Below are 19,081 nucleotides of genomic sequence, written 5' to 3' on the forward strand. Positions count from 1 at the left end.
CCGGCGCCGGGAAAGCGAATCGATACTGCGTTACGGCGACGACCGTGGACCTTATTAGGACGGTCGATTTGTTTATTCGTTATTCGCGATTTATTGGGATGGCCACCGTGTCGCCCTCCAAAGAGCTCGACTATCCGGCCAAAAGCGCCATTAATCGCACTGACTCAGGATAGGTAATTAGGAAACGAATCGTCGCCAAGCTTCCGAGCGTCTGCTTCCTTTCATAGCTCGAAGCCGAGCAGCCCCAAGGCTGGGGGCCCGGAATGAATTATTTCGCCTCTGGAAAGCGACCAAGAGACCTGTGGACACGGCCTCCGAGTGACCCCAGCTGTAGCCTTTAGCCCACACTGGCCGAATGGGGGCGGGGAGGAAGAGGAAGGGTGAGAGAGATTTCCGCCCGGAGAGGGTGGCTCGAGAACTGGCGGGAGACGAGCCCCGGGAGGATCAGGTCACCTGCTCCCCCTATCCCTGCACTCGGAGCCTGCGAGTTCACGGAAAGGTGGGGGTGGTTTTGTGTGTGTGTGTGTGTGTGTGTGTGTGTGTGTGTAGACACGCCCACTGTCCTCAAGGCAAATGTGTCCCCGGCATTCTGGACTCTGCCCGGGAAGACTTATGCATCCGCTCACTCAGCGGGGATAGAGTCCAGCGAGGACTCCCCTTGGACTAGAAGACCCCAAACGAGAAACCTTCAAGCGTCAAGTGAAGATCTCCGTGACACCCACGACCCACGCGGCAACCCAGGGGCTGCCCCTGTGGAAACAGGGTTTGTTCCTAAGCCATCCATTAATCTTGGAGGGCTGCAAGCTGGGGTCCCTTCGTCTGTTTCTCAATTTTTATGCACCTGTCACAAGCTGCTAGAGAGAAGAAAGTACAGAAGACCCCCCCTGCCCCCCCACCCTCTAAACATTGTTTTTCATTATTTTTGTCCTGTACGACCAGTCCCACATCCCTGGCCTTTCCAATTTATCAGGAGAAACTTTTGACCCACTCCTCCAAAGTTCTTTGTTTCTCTGTCCTTATTCAAATAACATCTGTCATATGCCATTATGAAATACTACACCAGGCACTGGGGACTTAAAGCAGAGGGGCTGGCTTTGGTGCACCCTGAGGCTCACACCCATTGAGGGCAAAACTTGAGGGACAGGCAGTCGGGTTGGTTCCTGTATCTCCCAAGTACCTCCTCTGGGTTTGCACTGAAGGTGCGGAGCGCTGGGGAGAGTTTCCTGAAGAGGCCTCTTTGTATTTGAATTTCGAGAGACTGGGTGGGGTGTGGAAGAGAACTGCTTAAAGGAGTCCTTTGCATATCCTCTCGCACAGAGGTGGAGGCTGTTTCTCACCTGGCATCCTGGAATGCGCCTCTGCCCACCAGGCAATGCTTCCGCTTGATTTCGTGTTCCTGTCTCATGCAGTCCTCAGGCTGCTGCCCTGCAAGTCACTGCATCTCTCACAGACAAGAGGCTGGAGGATGGCAGAAACCTGGAAAATCCAGGTGATTGTTCCCGGCACCTACCAAGAGCTATTGTGAGGAAGATCTTTTTAAAAATGGTAGCGATGGTAGGAAAGTGGGACTCCGCTGATTTCCTGGGCTCCTTCACCTCTGAGCCCTTTACACCTTTTTGCTCAAAAGTGTCCTTTGTCAGTTTCTGTTTCCCCATCTTCCCATTTCTGGGCGTGTATTTCTTAAAAAATTGTTCCCTCTTTTATATTAAACGCTTCTCTTTCCCCTCTCTTGTTTTCTTGTGGTCTTCCCCACTCACCCAGCCTGTTTCTGTCTTGTGTTCTCTTTTCCCTGTCTTTTTATCACAGCTACATTCTCCGATTCTTACCTTTGTTTCTCTTCCTTGATTCCTTCTCTCCTTACTTTCTTCCCTTCCAAATGTAGTATTTTGCGATTGTGACATCTGTTTAGGCAGACAATGGAAAACTGCCCAACCTTCCCGGTTAATTAATTCTTAATCCCACGAAAAATGTAATAGGAAAAATGAAGCATATCCCACAGTGAGACAAAAAACAGCCACAACTCTTTTTGCCTTTCATGTAATCCAGCTTGGGAGCAGGGTGTGAGGGAGGCAGTGGAGGGAAGTGCGGGATAAATTATCCCATCATTGGCAAACAAGAACGTTTTTCCAATTACGATAACCCTCTGGTTTGCTATAGAAAAAGTGTTGCCGCTGCCATTTCAATTAAAATTTGGCTTTTGAGCAGTAGTACATAAAACCCATTTTCACTTCAATTGGGGAAAAAGATAAAAAAGCACGACGTCCCTGGGTGGGCTCGAACCACCAACCTTTCGGTTAACAGCCGAACGCGCTAACCGATTGCGCCACAGAGACCGCCTGAAGAGGCCTCTTTGTATTTGAATTTCGAGAGACTGGGTGGGGTGTGGAAGAGAACTGCTTAAAGGAGTCCTTTGCATATCCTCTCGCACAGAGGTGGAGGCTGTTTCTCACCTGGCATCCTGGAATGCGCCTCTGCCCACCAGGCAATGCTTCCGCTTGATTTCGTGTTCCTGTCTCATGCAGTCCTCAGGCTGCTGCCCTGCAAGTCACTGCATCTCTCACAGACAAGAGGCTGGAGGATGGCAGAAACCTGGAAAATCCAGGTGATTGTTCCCGGCACCTACCAAGAGCTATTGTGAGGAAGATCTTTTTAAAAATGGTAGCGATGGTAGGAAAGTGGGACTCCGCTGATTTCCTGGGCTCCTTCACCTCTGAGCCCTTTACACCTTTTTGCTCAAAAGTGTCCTTTGTCAGTTTCTGTTTCCCCATCTTCCCATTTCTGGGCGTGTATTTCTTAAAAAATTGTTCCCTCTTTTATATTAAACGCTTCTCTTTCCCCTCTCTTGTTTTCTTGTGGTCTTCCCCACTCACCCAGCCTGTTTCTGTCTTGTGTTCTCTTTTCCCTGTCTTTTTATCACAGCTACATTCTCCGATTCTTACCTTTGTTTCTCTTCCTTGATTCCTTCTCTCCTTACTTTCTTCCCTTCCAAATGTAGTATTTTGCGATTGTGACATCTGTTTAGGCAGACAATGGAAAACTGCCCAACCTTCCCGGTTAATTAATTCTTAATCCCACGAAAAATGTAATAGGAAAAATGAAGCATATCCCACAGTGAGACAAAAAACAGCCACAACTCTTTTTGCCTTTCATGTAATCCAGCTTGGGAGCAGGGTGTGAGGGAGGCAGTGGAGGGAAGTGCGGGATAAATTATCCCATCATTGGCAAACAAGAACGTTTTTCCAATTACGATAACCCTCTGGTTTGCTATAGAAAAAGTGTTGCCGCTGCCATTTCAATTAAAATTTGGCTTTTGAGCAGTAGTACATAAAACCCATTTTCACTTCAATTGGGGAAAAAGATAAAAAAGCACGACGTCCCTGGGTGGGCTCGAACCACCAACCTTTCGGTTAACAGCCGAACGCGCTAACCGATTGCGCCACAGAGACCGCGATAGCTGCTGGGGTGGCGGTGAGCCGAGTCAATCGGAGCGAGGCTGAGACCGCGCAGAAGCCAGAATGGAAGCACCTTAATCGGGCGAAAGAAATCCGATCCCGCGAAGAAAGGGAAAGGTTCTGACCAGGGAGGAAAACAGAGCTTGGGAGGGAAGGAAGCGCGACGTGCACGCCTCTCCCTCATTGGCTGTGAGGGGTCGGCGCTCGCTCTCTAATCCTGGGATCTACGTTAGATGTGGAAAGCTCCGGAACGTCACTTAGGGTGAAATGAGACTTGGGGATACGTGAAGTCAACCTGCGGCTGGTGCCAAAAGGCAAAACAACCTTCAGCCTCCAAAATTCCGCGTTGCAGTTGAACCTCTGCAGCCATGGATTACCCGCGACACCCTTTCCTTGTCCTCTGGCATCGTTAGATTTGCATTTAGGGGGTCCTTCCTAAATACCAGGCACTTTCTGGGCCACTGAATGTCCACAACCCTGCAAAGTGCCTGCTACATAATAGATGTGAGAACCTGTGGCGTGAGTAAATGAAATAAACTGGCATAATTAATACATCCAACTATTATAGCTTGTGGACAAGAGCCATCTGACCCAACTCGGGCTACACCTGCCCACGTGCGCACAGGTCCCGCCCCCAGTCTGGGTGGTGGAACCTGGGTCCGCCGCGATCCCACCATGCACCGCGATGCAAGGCTCTTCCGCACTCACGGTGACTTTTCACTTTCCGCTTTCCACGCCTCGGTCTTGGCTTCTCAACCAAACTAACCCGTACTGTTGACTGACAGTTACGCACAGCCAATAGAAGGCCGAAACACCACGAAGAGCCGGCCTATCAGCCAATGGAGAGAAAGCAGCGAGAGCGGTCGCGCAGTGAAAGACAGAACCGGTTTACTAGAATTGCAGCGACAGCTGGGGGTCCTAGTAACCGCAATCATGGTGAGATGGGGAGTGAGGGAAAGGGGTGCGAGGTACAGATTGAAAAACGGAGAGGGGACCTGGGGAGGCGGAGAGGACCTGGTGGTGAATGGAGGGAAGCGTCTGTTCGAAGGGGAGCGGATCCCAGTGAGGGCTAAGGTAGTGTGGCCCCTGGGATGCCACACAGGGCTCACTCAGGGCCTGAGTTCGGGGCATCCAGGGACCCCCGGATCAGGGACTGGGCTGGGGGCTGTCGCAGCGATTGACGCCTCGTGCTGAGCTCCCCCGCTTGTCTGCCTTAGTCTATTATGTCCTATAATGGAGGGGCCGTCATGGCCATGAAAGGGAAGAACTGTGTGGCCATCGCTGCAGACAGGCGCTTCGGAATCCAGGCGCAGATGGTGACCACGGACTTTCAGAAGATCTTTCCCATGGGTGACCGACTGTACATCGGCCTGGCCGGTCTCGCCACCGACGTCCAGACAGTGTAAGTGTCAGGGGTCCGCGAAACCCAGGCCTGCTCTTGGACCAGCCTTGTCTGGTGGCTTGAGCGGCCTCGGTGTCGGTCATCTACCATACCCCACCAGGGAGTCCCAGACTTGGCCGGGCACCATAGCGTTAAGATGTATCCTAACCAACTTGTGCCAGCGTTGACTCTGGCGCTGGACTCTGTGGAAAGCACCCTCACGCATGGACTCATTTAATCCTCTTCTCCAGATCACCATGTTGCTGTCCCATTTTGTAGAGGAGAAAACTAGAGTCCAACAGTGTCTTGCCCAAGATTCAAATTACCGAGTGTCAGCCAGGATCCCCAAATCTATATTTGTCCCTAAAAAATTTCAGGTCTCGTTGGGAGACAAGGCAGGCACACAGATGGCCAATTCATGATGAACTGGTGCATGTAACGGCCAGGTTAGTTTACCTAGTTGATGGTAAGTGTGTGCTCGGAGAAAACGGAGTGTCTGGGAGATGAAATAGGGAAGCTGTTGTCAGGTGCAGGTGTGAGATGGCCCTCATGACGTGGTGGTGGGAAGGGAAGGGGACGGATTTCTCAGAGTTGTTGCTGACCAGCTTTAGTGGCCACTTGGATATTGTGGGGCCAAAGAGTCCTTCATTAAGTCATTCATTCAAACACACGATGAATGGGTCAAGACCATGCTTTTTGTATCTGGTACTAGAATCTAGACTCGTAGCAGGCATGTAGGAAATCCAGAAAAGTTTCAAAGGTGATTCCTATATTGACTGAAATATAGGAGTTGGGATTACTACTTGGAGGAGAAAGATGACTGGTTTTGACACCAATTTTGAGGGAACCAGGCAAACCACATAGGAACATCTTGCAAGCAATTGGGATATTGACATTTTTAAAACATTACTTTAACTTTATTTATTTTACTTACTTTATTTTATTTTGACCAGATAGGGATAGAGTGAGAGTGAGAGAGAGAGATGGAAAGTGAGAAGGTAAGCTGCCAGGTTCAGGACTCAAACTCTGGTCAGCCATGTAGGAGTCTAGTGCCCTTAACCACCATGCCACTGGCCGACCCAGAGATACTGAAATTCTATCTCAGGACTGAAGGGAAACAAGCTGCATTGGAGAGCTGAGCTTCATAGTTAGGAGTGGGGGAAGAAGAGAGGGAAAGAATTGGGACACACTTTCAGGAGGAAGGTTATGGTCACAGGAAGCTTGTAGGTGGAGGAGGAGCAGGGCCTGGACCTATTTCCTGGACCAGTTCATGAATATGAATGGGAACTTGTCAACAAATGCTCTTGCTATTTCCCTCAAAGCTCCTACATCTCTAGGACATATCACTTCTGGGATCTAATCCAGTCTACCCTTTTTTCCTGGCCTGGTAAAGTCCAAATGGCAGGGTTGGCTCCCTCAAGCCTTCCTCTCTCGTCAGCTGTTCTTATGTCACTTTCTTTTTCTCACGAGGCTTTTCTCACTGAATAACTTGCTCATGCGCAGTAGTGGCTAGTCTCACGGGCCCGTTTCCTCACCTGTAGGATGAGGCTCACATTGTTTCTTGGGCTCTCATTCTGGCATCCTGTGACTCACTGCTTTTGCCTCCAGCAGGTCTGGCGTTGGTCTGCTATATACAGGGCCTGTCCTGGGCTCTGGGACGGCACATGGAGGACGATGCCTTTTTCTTAGGGGCACCATCCATGCTGTTAACATGGCAGCTGCTGCTTGTGACTACACATGAGGCTTTGCAGCTTTCCCTTGGCAAAGACCATGATTGTGTCTCCCTGGGTTCCTCCTGACCACTACAGGGTGTATACCAGGGTGCTTTTGGCAGTGGGTTCCTAACTCCTCCTACTCTCCTCCTACCATAGTGCCCAGCGCCTCAAGTTCCGGCTGAACCTGTATGAACTGAAGGAGGGGCGGCAGATCAAGCCTTACACCCTCATGAGCATGGTGGCCAACCTCCTGTATGAGAAACGGTAGGTGGACATGTAGTCTAGCCCTCGGGAAGTGCACACACCTTCGCTTGACACAATAGGGTGGCACCTGGAGGGGTGTAAGATCCCTCCTTGTTCTCCTTTTTCTTATTTGCAAGACAGCATTGTTTTTGTTTTGTTTTGTTTTCTCTCAGCCTGACTACCAAATAGGAAGCAAGGAGGCAAGGAGTCAAGTGGCAGATGAAGTTGCTTCCAAATAAAATAATTAGCACCACCGAAGAGTGTTCTGGGGTCCCTCAGCTGGGATCTTTACTCCAGAGCTTGGCATTTTATAAGCACTAGACTCTTCGAAGTATACAGAACCTAGGAATCAGGGATGTGACTTTTTGTCAGTTTTCTTTGAGGATGTTGCCCTGAGAAAAAGGGGCCTAACCGTAGAATGGAGTGCAGAAGCCAGGATGGGACTGCCCAGGGAGGGAAATGCTGGAAGTTCTTTCTCCACGTGCGTCTGGGCAAAACTAGGCAGTCAGAACATAAGCTGAGCTCTTTAGTTTCTTTTAACTTTTTATTCTGAAAGGATTTTTGACTTTACAGAAAAGTTATAAAATTAGGGCCAGCAGGTGGTGGACATTAAGACCCTGGATCCGACACAGTTGGCTGCACGGTTTCTCTCCCGGACCCACCAGTTTGAAAACACCAGGTGTGTGTGAACAGGTGCCCAAAATTCTGAGACAGGAGTGGAGCAGAAGTGATTGCAGAGGCCATTCCCCCTGAGGCTGATTTTTCGTTTTCCCTCTCTTCCTCTGGTGACTGCACATGCGCTATAGCAAACTAAAAAGAAAGTTATAAAAATACTCTTTAGGGAACCAGCAGTTGGCGTAATGGCTATATCGCTGGACTCCCATGTAGTCGACTGCGGTTCGTGTCCCGGACCCCGTGGCTTAAAACTCACGCCGGGCGCGTGTGCGTGCATGCCCAAGATCCCAAGAGGAGAATGGAGGTGTAATAATACTATATTGCCATTTTTTTTTCTTCTTTTTTTTGGAGAGGTTTTTGCTATAGGGTGCGAGCACTTGCCCGAAAAACAGAGACAGAGACAGAAAGTGAGAAATCGCCCCACAGGGGGGATGTCCACGCCGCAATCCCTTCTCCTCCATTCTCCTCTCGGGAGCTTGGGCATGCATGTACATGCGCCCGGTGTGAGTTTAAGCCACCAGGGACTCGAACCCTGGTCAATTACATGGGAGTCCATCGGCATAGCCATTACACTAACTGCTGGTCCCAATATTTTTTTATTTTAATTTTTTTTTCTGGTTGACAAATTTTTACTATAGGGCACATGCACTCCCTAGACAGACAGAAAGAGAGAATCACCCCCAGGGGGAGATGGCCACATTGCAATCCCTTCTCCTCAAGGCTCCTCTTAGAATTTTGGGCATGCACACACACATACCCAGTGTGAGTTTGAAGCTGCCAGATCTGGGACTCGAACCACAGTCTAGTCAACTACATGGGAGTCCAGTGATGTAGCTATTATGCCATCTGCTGGTTTATCCCCCCCCTTTTTTATTTATTTTTATTTTTAAATTTTTTTTGGAGAGGTTTTTGCTATAGGGCGTGTGCGCTTGTCAGACAGACAGACAGAGACAGAGAGACAGAAAGCAAAAATTCACTCTGGATCTTGGGCACGCACGCGCATGCGCCTGGCGTGAGTTTAAGCCACCGGGTCTGAGACTCAAACCGCGGTCAACTACGTGGGAGTCCAGCGACATAGCCATTACACTAACTGCTGGTCCCACCACCGTTCTTGAGCAGGACCTTACCACTGTACTGTGGGGCCAGCCCGGAGCCCTTTAAAAAGAAGAAAATTCATGCACTCCAGAGAAGCCATTGATTGTGAAACACTGAAGGAAAGTTAAGCACTGACCTTCAGGTGGTTCCTGGGCATGAACGTGATTGACAGTACAGGCACAGACCCTGAACTGTGTTAGTGTTTGGTCTTAGGGTTGTTACCCAGATAATCTAGGATATCAGTATTATTTTTAATTTGCAATAAGGCATGTGCGCTTGCTGGGAAGAGAGCCTGAGGAATCGCCCCCTAGGGGAGATGGCCACCAGCAACCCTTTTTCCTCTCGGGATTTTAGGCATACACATACTCACGTCCAGTGTGTTTTTCAAGGTGCTGGGTCCAGGACTAGAATAATATAGTTGGCCTGGGGAATCCAGCCACCTTAACCTCCATGCCACCAACTGGCCCTGCAAACATTCTTACAGCATTGCCAAATACCAGGAGGGAGGAAAGGGTTGAACAGATCTAGCCACAGGGAGAGGTGATATTCCCAGATGGGTTCTCTGTGTTCCACCCTGGGTCTGGGCCAGGCCTTGTCTGAATAAGCCTGAACACGACAGTGAGAACCCCTGAGTTCCGTTTTCCCTCTGGTCCCCACCCACAGGTTTGGCCCCTACTACACTGAGCCAGTCATCGCCGGGCTGGACCCGAAGACCTTCAAGCCCTTCATTTGCTCTCTAGACCTCATCGGCTGCCCTATGGTGACTGACGACTTTGTGGTCAGTGGCACCTGCTCCGAACAAATGTATGGGATGTGCGAGTCCCTCTGGGAGCCCAACATGGTGAGTTGGTGGCAGAGCAGGCTGAGCTGTGAGCTCCCACCCTTGGCCATAGGAAGAAAACGTGTCCTTGTGGCAGGTAATGGCAAGGGGCTATTGGCAGGGGAGAAGCCCTGGAGGGTGTCCAGAGACTGCAGGGCTGCATGGCGCTGGAGGAGAGCACCTTTACTGAGGAGAGCCCCTCAGACTTGCCACAGCAATCAGTAAATGGTTCCTTGCAGCGGATTAGCAGGGTTCTCAGCCATTCTCGGACAAACGTTTGACAAGGTGTAGGGTTAGATGCAGTTTAACAGAATGGGCTTTGGGGCCAGGTTCTCTGGGTGGGCAAGGATGCACCCACCAGTTATTTTTCTCAGCTGAGTCCCTTTCCCTCTCTCTGCCTCCTTTACCTCAACTGTCAGATGGGGATAACAGAACACGCCTAAGAAGTGGTGTGGAGGAAAACACACGAAAAGAGATTGTAGTAGTGTCTAATGGGGGTCGGCTCTTACCATTGAGCACCAGCCCTGCAGGCTTTGGGGAAGCAGGCAGCGTGGCTGCAGGGCTTACTGCCGTCCAGTGGAGAAGATAGACATCTAGATTCTTACTAGAATGCAGTTTTCCAGGGAGAGGAGGAAAGGCAAGGTCTAGTGACAGGAACAGCCTGTGCAAGGGGACAGGAGGGGCCAGGTGTGTCCAGTGAGTGGAGGGTGAGAGAGCTGGAGTGTGGGTAGAACATGGGGTGCAGTGATGCTGGAGACCGAGATTAGGATGAGGTTTGGAAGGGCTTCAGCTGCCAGGCCCAGTTTGACCTCCTTCCTTCTCAGCTCGAGGGGTCTGCCTGTAGGTGGCTGTGACAGCTGTCACCTGCAGGAGGCGCTGAGATCCCGAGCACAGATGGCGACAGTGGGGCAGGGGAAGCAGCCAGTGTCCAGAGGACTTGGCCACTGGAAACCGAAGTGGAGGATGGCCGAGTTTTCTAGCTAGGCTAACCAGGAGAGAGACTGTTGTAGAAAGAACAGGTTGGAGGGAAATGGTTGGGGTTTTGAAGTACCTGTAGACAGCCAGGAGGAGAGCCCATCGGGTGGCCGATAAGGGACCGGAGCCAAGTAGGGATCCTCTCCCCATTTTACAGAAGAGAAACTGAAGTGCAGTGAAGGGACTTGTCCCTTACCCAAGGTCACTGTGCCGTGTAGTGGAGGAGATTTGGGGCTGTCAGTCTCTTTCATTTCCTTCGTATGATCCAGTCTCCTTCCAAGGAAAGAGCTGAGGGGGCTTCCCACATCAGGGAACCCTCCTCATTTCAGGCCTGGCAGGGACCAGAGCTGGGGACCTCAAGCCTAGAAAAAAAGAGAGTTAAGGAGGCAGACCAAGGGAGGGCCTGAGGCTGTGGGTTAGAAAAGGTTCTTTGTCGACAGGACCCAGAACACCTGTTTGAAACCATCTCCCAGGCCATGCTGAATGCTGTAGACCGGGACGCAGTGTCCGGCATGGGAGTCATCGTCCATGTCATGTGAGTAGGACTTGGGGGAATCAAGAAGCTTTGCGATACCTGCCGCCCCCCCACAAGCACACCCCATCTTCCCAGTAAGGAGGGGCAGAGATGCAGCAGCAGTCTACACTTCCCTAAGGGCGGCAACCAGGAGCCTCCCGAGTCCCCTGGTCTCTCTGCAGTATGGCTCCATGACCCCGAGTCTCACAGTGGACATTTTCTTCCTTTCTTCACTGTGTCCCCCAAATCTCAGAGGCTTGTGTGGGATGAGCCACAGCAGAGCTACTGCAGGCAGGCAACGTCAAGTGGTTCCCATCCTCTCCCCCAGCTCTCAGCCTGAAACCCAAAACCGTGATGTGCTGAGCTCTGGGAACCATTTTCCTGCCTCCAGCTGGCTCCCTAAATGCATTCCTCCTTTCTCCTTATTTGTTTGGGGCTGTCACCAGGAACCCAATTGGATGGAGTCCTCCTAACTGCTTTTCTTTCTTTTTTTTTTAAAGATTTATTTATTTAATTTTATTTGATATTATTACTTATGTTTTATTTTGACCAGAGCAAGAGAGAGAGAAAATGAGAAAGCAAGCCACCAGGGCTGGGACTTGCACCACGGCTGGCCATGTGGGAGTCCAGCACCTTAACCACCATGCCACCTGCCGGTCCCCCTCCCAGCAGCTTTTCTGCATTCCAGAATAAGCATGTGGGCCATTTCCCTAGTGGAATAGCCTGCTCAGTTACCTTAGAAACAGAATTTACCACCCCCAGGTTCTTTTACATTCCCTGGGTGACACATACACCTCCCCTGCCATAGTTATTGTTCTCTGGGCTCCGTGCTGCTCCTTCCCTTTAGACGCTGCTCTGTCCATCTCTGAATGGTTTCCTGGGTCAGCTCCCCAGGTGGTGCCACCTTTGGAAAGTCTGTCCAGTTCTCTGTTCCCATCCTCCCCCTCCCTCCTCACCGGCCAAGCAGATAGCACAGAGGGCAGCTGTTTGTCCTGCTCCCTTGCCAAAGGCTCGGAGGGGAGGGCTGGCAGAGGGAGGCACAGCCCTCATCTAGGTGGGTCTGCATGTTTTCATGTGATTTTTTTCCCTCTGCAGTGAGAAGGACAAGATCACCACCAGGACACTGAAGGCCAGAATGGACTAGCCCTCTTCCCAGAGCCCACATTTTTTTTGTTTTGTTTTGTTTTGTTTTTTAAATAAAATAGCCTTTCTTTCATCCCTGCTGTCTGTGATGCTTCCTGGCAGATCTCTGTCCCCAGGTAGGTTGTCAGAAATAGCTGCTGGGGAGTAGCTCAGCCCTCGGTCCTTCCTGGCGTGCGCTCTGCTGCACTGCCACACAGGGTGGGGAGCTGCCAGGCACCTGCACAGAGTGCCACGGTGCTGGAGCGTGATCATCGTGACTCAAGGCAACTGAGACCCTGAGATGGCTAGCGAGCGGTTACAAAGCTGTCCTCAGGGCCGGCAGGTGTATGGTGGTTGAGGCGCTGGACTCCCACATGATTGACCTCAGTTTGAGTCCCGTACCCGGCAGCTTGCTTTCTCACATTCTCTCTCTCTCTCTCTTGCTCTCTGGTGACCTATAGCAAATTGTAAAAATAATAATTAATATCCTAGGCTGCTTGAGTAAGTGCTAAGGCAAGGATATAAGCCCTTGTTCTATTAGACTCCAAAGGCTAGAACCCCTTCCACTAAGCACTGCTGGAAAACCTTAGGTCGTTTCCTGCTTAGGTAGAAATCTGACCAAGTACCCTCCTTCCAGACCAGTGTACCACAGCATCTCCTATGGAGCGTCTGAAACACTGGTATCTTCATCCTGTTTCTTGGATTCTGATTTAACTGACTTTTCAGAGGCCTTGGCATTTCTGCCCCCTACCCCCTTTTTAAGAGGTTTTTGCTATAGAGTGCATGCGCTCACCAGAAAGACAGAGACAGAGAGATAGAAAGCGAGAAATCACTCCCTGGGGGGATAGCCACACCACAATCCCTTCTCCATTCTTCTCTCGGGATCTTATGCACGCATGCGCACACGCCCAGCGTGTGTTTAAGCCACCAGTTCTGGGACTCAAACCAGGGTTGACTCTTTTTCTTTTGGCATCTCTGCCTTTTCTAATTGTCCAAATGATTCCAGCTTGCAACCTGCAGTAGATGCCCTAAAAAGTAAGCGAATGTTCTTATGAGGGGGTCTTAAAAAAGCTCACAGAAAAGATGTATTATGGAAAACTACGCAAGAATTTACATTTTAAAAAAAATTATTTAATTCTATTTGTTATTATTTTAAAAATCTGACCAGACAAAGAGAGGGAAAGCAAGAGAGCAAGCTGCTAGGTCTAGGATTCGAACCTCATTCAGCCACGTGGGAATCCAGCACCCTTAACCACCACACCACCTACTGGCCCCAAGAATTAAAAAATTTTTTTACACCAGAATAAAGTTGTGCTTGTTTAATCCACAAATCTTTCCTCTCCTGTTGCAGAGTGGGTCCTGAACACTGGCCTCCAGGAGGACCACCAAGAGGGCTCATTAAAATGGTTTCTGACCTGGGGAATCCGGGGTCAGGCCTCGGGTGCACATTTCTGACTCCCAGGCACTGCTGGTACTGCTGGGCCAGGACTGTATTTTGAGAACCACTAGACTTAAAGCTTAAGGTGAGATGAGAACATAAGGTTCCCGGCAACGGCTTCCCGAGTCAGCTTCATCCCCTGCAAGTCAGGAGAGCGGCCGTGGGGTCTGGTGTGTGTGTCCACACGGCTGGAGGAGGGAGGGAAGGCGTGCGGCAGTGCCAGCTCGCAGGCTGCCTGCCCCTGCTGAGTTTCCCAGTGCTCAGTGAGTCTGAAAATGGGATACCACGACCACAATTTCGACCTGAAGTCATGTACTGATTTAACCCATGCTGCCTCTAAAACTGGTAGGACCAGAAACTTAATTCTGGGAGAGAAAAAAAAAAAAAAAAAGGCAACAACTAATTTCCAAAGGACTCACACATAACAGATGTACACAAAGCTTTTTGAGTTTTATTTTTTTCCTCAGGTTGAAGATTCATCTTAACATGCATGCATTTTAAAACAGTAACAAGGTCTCGAACTGTTCAGAGTAGACATTAGACAAGCACAGGGGGCTGAAAATTCCTATTTAAAAAATGGAAATTGCAGTGGGAAATGGAGAAGTCACACACATTTGGTGGGGTGGTAGTTTATCCTGCTTCCCCCAAAGCTGACCCTAAACTTCATTCACATTTTCTATTGCAACGATCGGACCTGCTGCTGGGTGTGCCCAGCAGCACTGAGCCTCCCCAACAAGGTGCTCGCTGGCTCCCGCCTCCTCACAAAAGGGCTCCTGGAGAAGTCCCCCCGCCTCTTTCCTGAGATTCAGGTGACCCGCTGCAGCACAGCTGAGTCTCCACCTTCCCTTGGGGAACTTCCTAAGTGGCACATCTCAGGAGGGCTAGGGCCATGTCACTGCCCCCTGCGGGTGGCTGGCAGATTTGGGGGCAGTTGTTTGAATGTCTTCCCTCTGAGGACCCCTCTTCCCACATTTCTGTCAGAAAGAGGTGAGGTCTCAAGACTTGGGGGGAGCACAGGTTAAGGCCAGAGCTCTGAGGGTTGTTGAAACACACTGTCCCTTCTGGCCCCCAGCACTTGAACTCAAATGCTGGAGGGTGCTCAAGTTTTTTCTTCCTACCTGACTCGGTAAGAAACAACTGGGGTGAGATCGGCTACTGAGAAAAGTCCTGGGTCTTTGGTCCACCTCCCAGGCAGGCCCTGGCAGACAAGAGAGGAAAGTCCCCAGGGCAGGAATCTAATCTCAGCCCTGAGCACTACCAGGAGACCTGTTTGAGGCCTGAAGCACAGGCAAGAGAAAAAAGTGAAGAGGGAAAAGGGAGAGCGGAGGAGCTGCCCAGAGTGGGAACTTAAGAGTGTCACTGAGAACAGCCATCAGGGTGACTTGTGGCTTCTGCCACAGGCAAGTAACCCCTGAGCTGGAGAGGAGAGATCAGCACTACTCTCATCTGCCCTCCTGGAACTGCTGGCTCCTGCTATGCCCTGTGACCCCCAAATCGCTAGGGGACACAAGGACCAGTGAGTCAAATTAACAGGAACAAGGGCCAGTGTGACTGCGTGGACCCTGTACGTGGCAGAGTGGAGAGGAATCCTGCCCTTATCCCGTCTAGGCCTCACCAATCAGCCATGTCCTCGTTTTCATACCTTCATTCTTGGGAGACCTAAAATTTGGGATGCCACAGACTGTTTTGCCTTTCTTTGTGTCCCCAAGGAGTGAGGCTGAGAGTAGTCACTTCCCCTCAGATAACCTCCTACTGCCCAGAAAGGGAATGGTGAGGCCCCCAAGAGAGATAGTAGGGCTGACAAAAGCTTGGGGAGGTCAGTCCACCTTCTCTACCTTCAGACTGCAAACCAAAGAGATTATGTTACCAACAGAAGAGAAAGAAAACCTATAGAAACCAAGATCAATAGCTTTTAAACATTTGAATGCCAAAGGAATTAGAGGACCAAACCCAAGGTTTTGAAGATAGCACAGAGAACAACCTTTAAAAAACAAATCTAAAACCCACCAAACCACAGCTCAAATGTTGGGACCCAATCAACAATACTGTCAGAAAAATGAACAACAAAAAAAATGCATTTGAAACAGAATGCTACCTCTCAAAATGTAAACAATATTAAAAAAAAAAATCACAAAACTCCATGTTAGACAAGTTAGACACCTGGTAGTCACCTTTAGCGGGTCAGACTTACACTTTCATACATTTACGGCAACGTGATCAGCAGACCAAGTGCAGAGAGGCCGGAGCCCATAGCCACAGGAGGCTGCTGGAGGACGGCCTTCCGCTTTTGGAGATGCTAGGCCTGACGAGCAGATTCAAATTTTCACTCTTGATTATGAGGTGGGGAAATCATGTCCAAACATAATTCTTACTTAATCCCTTTTCTTGGTCAAATCTGTTTCCTCCATGAGCCACTTGGTTCCAAGTTCTTCCCCAAGTCACTTAGTGGTCTTGATCAGTGCTACCTGTGTCCCCTTCCTGGGGCAAGGGCAGTGGTCTGACCCGCGTCTGCTGCTTCCGGGTTCTCACCCACTGCTGCAGCCCCAGTGAAGCCAAGAATGCCGTCTCCACTCCTTCCCACCCCAGTGCTGTGGGCTGGGTATGGACACTGCTGCTTCCTGCTCCAGAGCTTGGCCGTGTTCGGAGGAAGCCACCAAAACCCATTTATTTACTCAATGGTTCTGTAAACCATCTTCACATCTTTGGGGTTATCTACAAGTTTTACCATGTCTCATCCCAAATCCCTGGCTCCCAGTGAGGGATGCGAAGATGCATGGTATACCTCCCCCAGTGCAGACTGCTCCGAAGGCATCGGAACACGGGCTCACTTCCGAGGGCCTGGGCAGCAGGCTCTGCAGGTGGGCGAGAATTCCGAGGAACCTACAGGTGCCACTTCTTCCAGGAAGCCTGAGGATGGCAGATCTGCTGAAAATCTCTGGGAATGGGGAGCAACAAGAGAAACAGCCCAAGGCTAGGGCCAGGGTAAACACCACACTGAGCCTCCAGACTGGATGTCCTGGGCCTTGTCTCAAGTGACTCCGAAGGAACCTCAGGCTTGGACGCTGCCCTCCAAGGCGGGAGGCACCGTGCTCGTGTAACTGTCCAGGTGACAAACCACAGGCACAGGGAGCAGGCTGCCTACACAGTGTCCTGGGGCTTGAGGAGGTATCTCTGCGAAGAGCACCCCAGGTGCCTGGAGATCTGCCCCAGCTCAAAGCTCAGCTGCGAGTGAGGGTGTTGGAAGGAGGTCAGAAGGAAGTGAATGGATGGAGGGCACAAGACCTCACTGATACTCACCAGTTTCTGAGGTTTCCCTAAAGGAAAATAACCATAAACACAAGGGTCCTGGCATATCCAAAAGTACTTTCTAGTTCCTCTCGACCCAGTAGGAGGCAGGCTTTACAGAGAGGATATCTGAACCCCAGGAACTGAGAGAGTCTGGGTTTGGGTGCTGATCACAGGGTTCTCTAAGAACCAGGTGTCCGTGAGCCCAGCAGCTCTGTCACCCCTTACCACCCCCGAGGATCGACTCCCTTCCCTCTGAGAGCTCTGATTCCAATCCATGATGCTTGGGGTTGACCTGAAGTGCTCCTTTGGGAGGACGGGATGGAGGCATATGTGACATTTCACTTGGATCCAAGGTGGGAAGGCGGAGGAAGTTGTGCACAGTCCTCCATGGAATTAAAGAGCTCATCCAGACAAAATCGTATACAGCAGGCCTGAGGTTCTGACCTCTCTCCTGGAGCGCCTTGCTCTGAGAGGACCTTTGTGCTGGTCTGTCGGGGGCCTCTTTAACAGAAGGGAACAGAACTGGGCAGGGACGGGAGGGTAGATAGGGTGATGACATACATCATTATAAATAGCAAACCTGGAGCAATGAAATTTCAAAAACAAAAACAAACAAAAAACCAATCATCTCTAGCCCCAAGGTATCTTGAAAGATTGCAAGGTACCAAAGAGGGAACCCCTCCTTTTTTAAAAAAAAACTTGGGTTAATTGGGAAAAAAAATCAAGAGTAAGCAGAGGTGAGGTTCCATCCTGAGCAAATGGTACACACAGCAGTCCCCCTCCTCCGCGGCTAGCATCTCTTTCTCGTTGTCACAGGCTGCAATCTCATTGCTAAAGCCCTCTCGACCCCCCACTCTGCTCCCCACCCTCCCATCCAGCCCAAATCCACCCTCTCCCTCTCCCAATCCCCGACCCCATATCCAGCTCTCTGACTCTGGCTGAAGGTAGAAGGTAACTACGTCAGGATGTTGGACATGAACTCATTGAAGCGTTTGGAGTACTGCTCAGGGTTCACAGTCGAGATCTCCGCTCCCGCCTGTAACACACAAGAGGCCGATTCAGGGGGAGCTCCTCAGCCCTAATCGGAGGCCACCTCTGGGAGGAGCCTGGGTATTCAGGAACCTCCGACCCAGCATCAAAACTGAAATTGGCTCCCCAGAGATGGGGCTGGCCACCTGGGAAAGTGTTCCCCATGTCTCAGAACTGTCGTGGCCTCACTCTGATGTGTGGGGAAGTGGGTGGGGAAGTAGTAGCCAGGCTCTGGACTTCCATGGGGCCCATGTGTGGAGAACAGTCGCTTCCCTTCCATGGGAACAGGGGCCTGTAGGGAGCAGTGTGGGCAAGTCAACAAAGCTATTACTGGCCGCTCTGTAAGATACACAACATGCCCAGCAGGGTTCAGGGCCCCAAGGGCCAGAGAACTAGGGAAAAAACAAGTTGGGCAAATTACCAGGCCTGGCAGGGAGGGGTGGGGTGTAGAGGGCAGGGGACACAGGCAAGGCAGGCCGGCTGCTCTCTGCTCTCTGCCCTGGAAAGGTGGGAACAGGAGGGTGGAGATCACCCCGGGGTCTGAGGGCAGGTGCACACTCTCCCTGGCTCGGCCCTGGACAGACAGAACTCACCCCGTGTTTCACTGTTTTGGCAGCGTGTGCAGCTTTCTTCTTTGCATCGTATGGCGTGAGGATATCAATGATGGCCATGAAGTAGACCTCCTTCTTGGGGGCACCTGGATGGGAAGGGGAAGCAGGGAAGGAGGAAGAGTGGCCGGGAGAAGAGCAGGAGGCGGCTGAGCTCTCTCACCCCTTCAGATACGAGGCTCTGAGCCATGCTTAGCGTTACGGAGCTGAGAAGAGGAATGACCACCAGGGTTCTCAGAAGCATTCAGTTCTCATTTAACCTTCACGGCCACCCACGGCCAACATGAATGTGTGTAAGGTGTGTCCATCCCATGAGCCCGAGCAGAATGATGCCTCACCATCCAGGAGAGGCACAGAGGGGGAGGAAGCCCTGACAGAGAAGGAACCCCAGGGCCCCAGTTACTGGAGGTGACCACACAGAGGAGCCTGGAGGCGGGAAGAGGCCAAAGTCAGCAATCGATGCGGCTGAGGTCCAGGCACCCCAGGGGCACCTAGACAGTGAGCCTGAAGGGAGTGGGCCAGGAGCAGACAGGCCAGGTGCAGTTCCTACTTACTGTCATGGCTTTTCATGGCATAGACATCGACAGAGGGGTCGAACTCCCCAGGACCAAAGAACCGGGGGAAGCTGAGGAGGTTGCCAGGGCTGTCCGGAGGCGTGCCATAGGAGCAGAGCAGGTTGCCGCCCACTCCGTCGTTCTCACACTCCTCGTCCTCCGCCCGCTCTTC

General features: G+C 51.1%; 2 protein-coding genes and 2 non-coding genes across 4 annotated transcripts in view; 1 reads left to right on the plus strand and 3 right to left on the minus strand.

The window, feature by feature from the left end:
• Nucleotides 1-2,259: 2,259 nt before the first annotated feature.
• TRNAN-GUU (transfer RNA asparagine (anticodon GUU)) lies at nucleotides 2,260-2,333 on the minus strand. The gene has a single exon. It is a non-coding gene; the product is annotated as a tRNA-Asn (tRNA).
• Nucleotides 2,334-3,372: 1,039 nt separating this feature from the next.
• Nucleotides 3,373-3,446, minus strand: TRNAN-GUU (transfer RNA asparagine (anticodon GUU)). The gene has a single exon. It is a non-coding gene; the product is annotated as a tRNA-Asn (tRNA).
• A 780-nt stretch (nucleotides 3,447-4,226) lies between these two features.
• Nucleotides 4,227-12,086, plus strand: PSMB3 (proteasome 20S subunit beta 3). Its single transcript, XM_006155865.3, has 6 exons — nucleotides 4,227-4,388; nucleotides 4,670-4,854; nucleotides 6,705-6,812; nucleotides 9,225-9,402; nucleotides 10,797-10,891; nucleotides 11,966-12,086. The coding sequence occupies exons 1-6, from the start codon at nucleotides 4,386-4,388 to the stop codon at nucleotides 12,012-12,014; spliced, it is 618 nt and encodes a 205-aa protein (XP_006155927.1). The 5' UTR covers nucleotides 4,227-4,385; the 3' UTR covers nucleotides 12,015-12,086.
• Nucleotides 12,087-15,327: 3,241 nt separating this feature from the next.
• PIP4K2B (phosphatidylinositol-5-phosphate 4-kinase type 2 beta) overlaps nucleotides 15,328-19,081 on the minus strand; it is a gene marked incomplete at its 5' end in the record, with an annotated part of 38,076 nt that continues 34,322 nt past the window's right edge. The window contains 3 exon segments of the mRNA XM_027774742.1: nucleotides 15,328-17,754; nucleotides 18,341-18,444; nucleotides 18,910-19,081. Of these exon segments, the coding sequence (XP_027630543.1) occupies nucleotides 17,674-17,754; nucleotides 18,341-18,444; nucleotides 18,910-19,081 (357 nt within the window).

The sequence above is a fragment of the Tupaia chinensis genome, unplaced genomic scaffold (assembly GCF_000334495.1).
Source record: "Tupaia chinensis unplaced genomic scaffold, TupChi_1.0 Scaffold000477_1, whole genome shotgun sequence".
In the NCBI taxonomy this organism is placed as follows: domain Eukaryota; kingdom Metazoa; phylum Chordata; class Mammalia; order Scandentia; family Tupaiidae; genus Tupaia; species Tupaia belangeri.